Below are 9,429 nucleotides of genomic sequence, written 5' to 3'. Positions count from 1 at the left end.
TAACTGGCCCATAGAAGATGCAGCCAGCCTGTTTGTTTACCTACAAGCTGGTCTTAGAGGCAAAGGGGGAGAACTGGGAGAAGAGAAGAGCAAGCCCTGTTTGGAATTAGAGATTTGCGCAAGGACTCCGGAGAAGAAAGCAGGTGGAAACTGGGCTGCGCTTGGCTCCAGATTTATGAAAGCAGCAAGCCAAAGAAGGCTATCCAAAGTGGCACACCCATTGGGTAAGCTATAAATAAGCACTAGAGTCAGCTGAAGGACCTTAGGGGTTTCAAATCAGCCAGAATTACCCAGACCCAAAGCATTTTGTACCTATCCTATAAGAGTCCACCCACTTTCGCTTGGCTTAGGAACGGAGCTCCAGGGCCCAAAAGTTGGGGAGCCTGCAGAGGCAGAAAGCCAGCCTGGGACCTCAGCTCAGATGTCTTGTGCAGGGCCAAGAATCTAGTGAGCCTGCAGGTTCTCTAATTCTCAGAGTGTGATACAAAAAACCACCAGGCTTTGGCCGTTCTGGCACAGGAGTGAAGGGTCAGCAATGGTTTCCCTGGCAGCTCTGTGTGCCGCTGCTGCTTACCTAGAACCAGTCCCAGTTTTAAGCTTCTTCATCACACTCATATGCCTATCTTTAAAGGGCTTTTCTAAAATAGGAAGATGGCAAGAATTTAGACTCCTGTTTCTCTGTAGTGCCCGGAGGAACCTGAGCCAGGACCACCTGATCCTAAGGGAAAGAACAGAGGAAGGAAATTAACATTTGTTGAGTAACGACTATGGTAAGACACCTTTCTTTTGTCTTCTTAATCCTCCCAACAGCCATTTGTGGTACATCTGAATTTTCCTGGTGGAGAAAGGCTTGAGCTCCTCAGGAGAAAGAAGGTGTCGTACCTGCACATTCATATGTTCTCTGAGGGCATCTGGCAAGGCATCTTGACTAACTGTTATGTTTTCTATAATGTGAACATACCACAGTATCATAGCTATGCAGTCATATGTCATATCACCTGTTCACTTGCTCCAGTATTACTTAATCTTCAGTACCAACTCAACCATCACTTAATGTCTATTTAGGGACAGCTTTGATTCCAGCTAGGTAATGTAGGCAGACCTTAGTAATAACCTGGATAAGCTGGAGTTGGTGTCAGAGAGGGAGTCATTTGGGGTAACTCCTAGGTTTCCTACTGGGGAAAGAGGAGGAGCATGAAGAGATTAGGTGAGTTTAGTTTTGGACATATTGAGTTTAAGGTTCCTTGATGAATGAATGAATGTCAGCAAGAAGAGAGCTATTTTTTTTTCTTTCAGGGCTTACTATATGCTAAGCCCTGTGTTAAAGGGTTTTCATACATTCTCATTTAATTCTCATAAATATATGTTGGTAGGGGCCATGATTTGCCCTATTGGGAAGATAAGTAAGCTGAGGCTTTGCCCAACGTGTCAGTAGGTGACAAAGCTTAAGCTTTAGACGCTAGACTCATTGTTAAACAAGTGGTAGTTAACCCATGAAAATCTATGAGATCTTATAGTAACAACCTGTTAAATGGAAAGGATGGGGAGGATGAAAGACAGAACCATGGAGAAATAGCAATATATAAGAAGTAGGCCAGAGAAAAGGAATATTCTATGAAGACCAAGAGGAAGTGCTCAGAGCAATAGAGGACCAGGAGAAGAAATTTCAAAAAAAGAATGTTCAGTACTGTCAATAACAGCTGAGGCATTTAGCGAAATAAGGTCTAAGAGTATTCATTGCTTTTGCCAATGTGCTGATTACAGATGTCTTTAGCTGAAGCTGGTCTGGTAGTGTATGCAAAGTTAGTGTCTAGTGGTTTGAGGAGCAAATAGCCCCTATGAAACTGCAGTCGGTCCCAAATGAATATGTTGGGCCTCCCAGTCTATAATGGGATGGACACATTACCAGCATACTACTTGGAAATGTGTTTTTAGTTCTACTTTATTTCATTCTTGAAAAACTTCAATATAATTCAATAGGGCTATTGGATGGAGGTGGGGGTCAGTGGAGAGCAGTCACCAATGCATGGGAGGAATGTTCCTAAAACCCCGCTTATGATTACAAGAACCAGAATTGAAAGGGCAAAAGAGAGTTTCTTTCAAGTCTGGCATACAGTCTCCTTCTCAGAAATACTACAATATGGCAACCCTGCAGTCTATCTTGCATTTCTCTCTTTTCCCCTGTTTCATCATTAATGAATGTATGTTAGATTGTCAACCATGAGCAGGAAAGCATTTCTACCCCCAAAGCATATTATTTGCATGAGGGTGGTATTGTCTTGTTTATGTGTCATGGAACCTGTGACCTGTCACATGTGATTATCATGTCAGCTTATTAACATGTCAGGGAGTGCAACTCCTGGTTTCCACCTCAGAGGGGAAGCTGCTTAGGGTGGGGGACATTCTGCTAGCCAGATGAGGCAGAGTTCTGCCAGCTTCCAGTGCCAGGGAAACCCTGGACAGTAATCAATACCAAACCTAACTATGAATAGGACCACCCAAGGGCACATGGCTGGAAACCAAACCTCCTTCCTACCTTGGTCTGATCTCTTGGCAAGTTTCCTTGCTAGTCCCAGCTTTGCTCCCACTTACTTGTGGAGGAATCCAAAAACAGGAGTTATTTTTAAAAAGGGTAGGGCAGAAAGAAGGATTGGAAAGGCACTCTCAGATGCTGGAAGGATCATGAGGAAGAGGGTTCTGGTTAGTTACATCACCCAGAGCTTCAGATTTTTAATAAATATTGATTGATGGATGGAAGTCAAAGTGAAAGCCAAGGAAAGATCTACACATGTTCAGAGATTTTGAGTTAGAAATGCTCTCTTTCCAGCTCTTCCCAAAAGGAAATCACATGGGGAATGCAAAGTAGTGATTAAGGAACTAAACAGGCCACAGCGTTCTCTGGGGCCTTCTAAGTTCCCAGGCCAGACCTGCTGCCTGCTTGCTGAGATGAGCACATGCTCCCAGCCACAGCTTCCCTTCTCCTGACATCTTTCTGCCAGATGGTCCTTCTTGAATTCTAGAGGTGCTTGGCCCTCCTGGTTCCTGCAACCTGAGCCGAGAGAACTTTGATCCACCAATTTCCCCCTCCCTCCACCCCTCTAGGGAGCAAGGCCTGGCGCCTGGACAGCAAGGAGAAGCTAGGCGATGACCTTGGGCACTCTAAGAAGGCCTCCCCTGCCCGCCTCTGTGTGCTTGAAGTAGAGCATGAGTGCTAGTGCTGAGGGTCCCGGAGAGCCTTCTCTCGCCTGGCCAGCTAGCAGGCACAAACCCATGTTTTTCACCATTTACTGGGTGAACAGAGCTCCCCAGTGGATCTTGAATCTCCCTGTAGGGTTATCCCCAGTAGCTTTTAATTCTAATCCAGCAAATCCAGAATCTCAGCAAATTACAAACGTTGTGTAAACATAATCAGGGTGTGGATCCAATCCACTAGTAATTGTTAATAGAAAGAAAAAAGGAAAAGAAAAAAAACTAAAAAGGTCTAAAAAAGAAAAAAAATCAATTCTGCAGGGCCTATGCCTCCGGGATTTGCTTTCTTGGGGACCCTCCCAGCGCGTTCCTCCAGCCCACCCTGCCGCCCCGCTCCCGGCGGTGATTTTGTCTGAGGCCTGGGGACTCTGGGACTTGGCCGCTGCAGCTGAGGCCTACGGGGTGCCTGCCTGCCAGAGTGCCGAAGGGCCTTGCGAGCCTTCCTTCCGCTCTTCCGCGGCCTCCGCAGGATTCCAGAAAAAGCGCTCCGGGTCGGCGAAAGGGGGCCCTGCCGCCTGCCTCCAAACTCTGTCCCAACACTGGCGTCTCCCTTTCCCTGGACGCCCTGTTAGTCTGACCCTGAGTTCCAGTTTGGGGCTTGGAAGACATTCTGCCCGCCCCTCTCGCCATGGTCCTCAAAGGACACCCCAATTCCAGGAGCAGGACTCCCAGCCTAGGGCCTCTGGAGCGGCGGCGGGAGCTGCGCGGCCAGGGCTGAACCGTCCCGCAGAGTCGAGGTATTTGAACTCAGTCCCGGCGGCGTTTTGGGGAAGTGTGCATAGAAAATTTTATATAATATAATCTATATACACACATATACATATTTGGTCGACAAATGTTAAGCAAATGTGTCTGATGTTTTTGTTGAAACCGTTAGCATCCTAGTTAGTATTGGTAGGACTGGTTGACATCATTACACGAATGACAAGTGGATAATGTTAAGGGAGTGCCTGATCCCACCCGAGAACACGGCACAATGTAAGCGGAGACGTCCGATTGCGTCTCCGAGGAGAGCCCATCTCTGATCTCTCTTCCCTGTCGCTACCTACTGGTCACTAACCAGACGGACTGACGGCACCCCAGGGACAAGATCCCAAAGGCGATCTTCCTCGACTGACTGGAATCGTTGGTTCTCCAGGGGAAGCAGCATGTCCTGGGGGTGTCAGAAGCCCCTGGCCTCTTACCCAGACCTTTGTCGCGAAGGGCAGTTCGGTCAGTGTCCGGACGAAAAGAAACGTTAGATTCAACTGTAAATGAGGGTAGAGAATGAGGGAGAGGCTAGGGTCTGGTCCAGGTCTGAGCAGGCTCGGGGAGATTGGAGGAGGCTGACCCGGCTGCGGGGACAAACCCAGCGGTGCCTCGCTCGGCGTGCAGGAAAGGGAGGGCCCCTCGGCCCTTTTACCCCAGCTCATCCAGCAGGACGTCTGGGGAAGACCTCTCTGTGCGGTGAAGTCGCGTCCATTCGAGCGAGCGGGTGGCACTGCCACGTGTGGCGCTCAGCTGGGGCTCGCGGAGGCTGCGGTGTTGGAAATCCCCGCGGAAGGCATCCGTTTCAGAGCTCGCACTCGGTGCGGGCTCACCCGGGTGCGCCTCCGCCTCTCACCAGCATCCCGCTAGCCCTGCCGCGCGGCTCGCACCGGCCCAGACGCGGACAGATGTTTACTGCTTAGAGCCCCGACCGCGGGGGAGACGGAGCGACCCGCGCGGCACACAGCGCGGCGCTGGCGGGGCTTTGGGCTCCCGGTCGGGGGTGCTAGCGGGCGGGGGGGGGGGCGAGGGGATGGAAATGGGGGGGAGTGGGTGGACTAATGATGAAAAAGTCTCCTCCATCCCGGCTCCTTAATTAAATGCATGGAAAGAACCGAGGCGAGCACATCTGGTTTCAATCTGCAGCCCTTTGATGGCATCAAATGTTCTTTTCCCAGATCAGGGCTGGGAGTTCTGGGCTAACTATGGCCGTTTGGAGCCCAGAAACCATTTACACACACTCGGACCCTTCTTTCTCTCCAGTCGAGCCTCTCGGCTATAGAAGGGGAAAAAAGGAAAAAAGTCTAATAATCAAGCCAGTGGGAAAGTATGTATATGTGTGTATATATGTTTGAAGAACATAAAATGCCACAAATAAGCACTTAATATTTTACTTACTCGTCATATAGTAACTCATTTCTAATGAGACTATTAAAGCTGTTATCAAATTCCAGCAGGTCATGAAAAAAATCCCTCAGCACCTCTCTGTTCCTTGTCAAGTTAGGGCTCAGCAGACGGACGGCAGAGCATTGTCCGTAGACTGGGGGGTTCCTCTATCCTTCCCTGTCCTTCCTCCTACGCCCCCTCCCCCGCCCGCCCAGGTACCCGGGTAAGACCCTGAACTGCGCAGGACCCTAGCCCGGCCACTCGCTCCAGGAATGCCCCTGCCTCCTGCGCATCTGGGCAACGCGACCCTCCAGGCTTAGCGTTGTCGCCTGGGGAAGCGACCTTGGCCGCACCGAAGAGGTTACGAAATTGGCCAGGGTGGGGGGAGGAGGGAGCAATTATGCTACACTCCTCGAGTCCTTTCCTCCAGCTAAATAAATATGTAAATTTCCTACTGCCCTGGCCCCGGGATTCCTAGCGGCTCGAGACTCGAATCGATTCGGCGCCTTCTAGATCTCCCCTACCCTGCCTTTGGTTCGCAGAAGAAGCGTGGGAGAGCCTCCCATTATTATCGCTCCTGTTATTTTATTACATTATTTAATAGGCTGTCTCTACGGAGCAAAACGTAGCCTTAATTTGCTTGCTCTCTCCTTCGTTCTCTCTCAGACACTCCCCCACCCCCACCCCCCAAAACTGTTAGAACTGAAGGAAACGCTTAAAAAAAAAAAAAAAGGCGGAGAGAGAAGAAAATTTGATTGAGATAGTTGTGGATTTTTTCCAACAAGTTTCCCCGCAGCTGTTATCAAAACATGCAAATGAGATTTTCCAACAGGATCTTAAACAAATCTGGAGGAGTTAATGCCCAAGCAAAATAATCAGCCCGTTTGAAGTGACTGTGGGTTTCAGTTTGTCTTTTCTCCCCGTGATACTATTGCAGGGGAATGATAATTAGACCTTTACTTTAAAAATCCAAAGGGGCTCTCTTTCGCTCTCTCTTCCCTCCCTTTTTGCTCCCTCCTCCCTCTCTCGCTCCCTCCCTCTCTCTTTCTCTCTGGCTCAGATGTTGGCAAAGGGGGTTTTCTTAATCAGACTGTTTTTTGGTCCGAGGGAAAGGAGGAAGAAGGAGATTGTGATGGAGAAAGGGGGTCTGTAAAACGTCAGGCACCGCACAAAGGCTTTGCCACGTAATTACAGGCTCCTATTAAGTCGAGATCTGCCCTCCCAGGGGTCTCCAATTTTCTTGTATTCCCTACAAAGCCTCCTCTGCATGCCAGTTTGTGCCTTTTGAAGTGCCAGAGAGCTTCTTGATCCAACTGAGAAGGAAAAAGGAGCTCAGCAAGAAGAGGGGGAGAGAGAGAAGGGAAAGGGGGGAAACCCACCACCACCCTCCTTCGGACTCTTGAAGCCCTTTTTTTTTCCTTCTTACGAAAAGTAAAGTGAGAATCCTGCTCTCCAATACATCTGCAAGACATCACCCTCTCCTCCTGAAACTTTAGTCACTCCTGAGAATCCACAGGAGTGCGGAGAGGGGGAACACGTTTTCTTGAAGATGTTTTAAAGCTGGAACAAGCCTTCTTCTGTTGGTGCTTGAACTCTTGCCTGGGAATAACTTTTTTAACCTTGAAAAAAAAGAAACCACTTTGATTCTTCTCTCCCACCCCTTCTTCTCTCTTCTTCTGTTTGCCTAACTCCCCCGCCCTGCTGGCCTCCCCTTTCCTTTCTCCCCCTTATTATTATTTTTAGTGTGTGCGTGTGGACGCTTTTGGAGAGCTAGAAGGAATTTTTTTTCTCCTGACTTGAACATAGGGTGACTTTTTAATTTTATTTTTTGGTGTGGATTATCTCCTTGGACCGCGCCGGACTTGGCCTCAGGAAAGCAACCGAGGCTGTCGAAGGCTGTTGGTGCAGAACGCTCTGCTCTGCAGAAGGGGGTCCCCCGCCCTCTTTCCAATTTTTTTTTGTCCTTCCCCTCCTTCTCTCTCTCTCCCTCTCTCTCTTTCCACTCCCCCCTCTCTCTTCCCCACTCGGCTCCTCTCCCCCCTCGCGCCCACAGCGTTTGGTGTTGATTCGAGCGGGAAGAGGGGGGTGGGTGGGATCGGAGGGGGAGACCATGACCTCCAGCTACGGGCACGTTCTGGAGCGGCAACCGGCGCTGGGCGGCCGCTTGGACAGCCCGGGCAACCTCGACACCCTGCAGGCGAAAAAGAACTTCTCCGTCAGTCACCTGCTAGACCTGGAGGAAGCGGGGGACATGGTGGCGGCGCAGGCGGACGAGAGCGTGGGCGAGGCCGGCCGAAGCCTACTGGAGTCGCCGGGACTCACCAGCGGCAGCGACACCCCACAGCAGGACAGTGAGTGAGGGACGCATGCCTGCGGGAGTGTGTGTCCGGGACCGGGGGCCAGGGTCCCGGCTGGGCGCCTGGAGCCCGCCCGGACCAGGGGTAGAAAGTCGGGGGCGAGGAGAGGTGGTGGCAGTGGCCGGAGGAAGGGCCAGTCACAGACAGGGAAGGAAGGATGATGAAAGGAGGGATCTGCCGAGGGCGCAGCCCGGGCGGGAGCCGCAGGGAGGCCCCGAGGCCCTGAGGTCGGGGTTGGGGACTCTGCCCGCCGCGGGCTCTCGCCGAAGCAGACTGGGCTGCCCCTCAGTCCCGGGAGAGCACGGCTGCCAGGGCTTCCTGCATGCGGGGCAATCGGGCTGGCTGGGAAAGGGTCCCGGGGGGTGTAAAGTCGGGGAGCCTGCCTTGTTTGGGAAGGCAGCGGATTAACGATGCCGAGTTGGGTCGGGAGGGCTTCTCCCGGGTCGCGAGTGTGGGTTCGGGGGCAGGCGGGGCGGAGAGGCGGAGGGCACAGCACAGCAGCTAGACCGCGCGGCTCCCGCCGCACACCGTGCGCGGGCTCGGAAGGCCGGGGCGTGCGGGAGGCGCCGCGCTGGAGCTCCCAGCCCCAGCAGCCGAGCTGCTTTCTGTCCTCTGCTGTTGCCGCCCTCCACCTGCGGATGGGTTTGAGACCCCCGGCAGAATCAAAGGCCTGTGCCCCGGGAAGACTCGCGCGAAGCAAAGGGAGTGTCCTTTGGGGTGAAACCCGAGCTCCCGCCCCGCTCCGTCCCGCAAGAGAGAGATGCTCAGGGAAGCGCGGGCTCCAATGCCGAGCCTGGTGTCACGTTGGACTAGCTCTCCCTATTGGCCCTAGGACCTACAGAAAAGTCCACGCAGTCTCCCTTTCCCATCCTCTCCGACTGATATCGCGCCCCCATGGAAATCTCTTTCAGGCGTCGTTAACCGTGCCTAAAAGGAGACTCAAGTGTATCCACACGTTCTGGAGTCTGTAACAGACCTGTCACCTGAATCGTCCCAGGTGACACGGGGCTTGATACTTCCTCCTTGAGATTTCAAGAGTCCTCACTTGGCTGGAAGTTTTTTAAATGAGCCAAATTCTTTTCCATTTCATTATTTGTAGACTGTTATTTTGTCTTCAAATGTGGAACCTGTGGAAAGAGGAGACCCCACCGCCATGCCATCACTAAAAAAAAAAAAAAAAAAATGCTGATATCAGACTCTCGGGAAATAGATAGACAAAGCAAACAGGACCCAGAAACAGCTGGAAGCACTGCCCTGGCAAAGCTGTGGGAACCCAGCATACCTCAATGAAACAGGCGGCAAAGAGAGCCCCTCTCTGGGGCAGGCCGCCTGCCCCTTGCCCAGCTTCCGTGGTCCAGGCCTAGAATCCCCTCAGGGATTTTTTAGCCAAAATGAAACTGGTGTCAATCCACTTTAGGTATTCCCAGAGGCAGAGGGCCATGGGGAATTTAGACTGAGGGTAATCTGGCCTGGCCTGTCACTAGAGAAAGGCAGCCAGCTCTGAGGAATGAAGACCTGGTGTCCCCAAGTCCCGGGTAATGTCTGGGTACCTACGCAGAGGCCTCCTCGTTGAAGATATTGGTGCTTGGAGGGGGTGGGGGAGAGGGGGAATGTTCGTGCTGCACCCGCCACCGTTCCCAGCATAAGTTAATTGTGTAGACACTTTGAACTCCAGGAAAATGCACGGCAA

The 9,429-nt window shown here is 51.8% G+C and overlaps 1 protein-coding gene across 2 annotated transcripts in view; it reads left to right on the top strand.

Annotated features, from left to right (window-relative positions):
• The first annotated feature begins 6,438 nt into the window (after window positions 1–6,438).
• Window positions 6,439–9,429, top strand: part of PRRX1 (paired related homeobox 1) — a 71,109-nt gene continuing 68,118 nt past the window's right edge. The window contains exon 1 of one of the 2 annotated variants that reach the window (XM_087858988.1): window positions 6,439–7,733. In XM_087858988.1, coding sequence (XP_087715114.1) covers window positions 7,493–7,733 — 241 coding nt within the window. In that variant the 5' untranslated portion in view covers window positions 6,439–7,492. The remainder of the gene's footprint in view (window positions 7,734–9,429) is intronic. The other variant, XM_087858987.1, reaches the window with a different exon arrangement.

Source organism: Ursus americanus, chromosome 2 (genome assembly GCF_024610735.1).
Source record: "Ursus americanus isolate L20-20 chromosome 2, mUrsAme1.1.p, whole genome shotgun sequence".
Taxonomy (NCBI): domain Eukaryota; kingdom Metazoa; phylum Chordata; class Mammalia; order Carnivora; family Ursidae; genus Ursus; species Ursus americanus.
The sequence above is the reverse complement of the archived record's forward strand: the minus strand, read 5'-3'. Positions and strand labels throughout refer to the sequence as shown.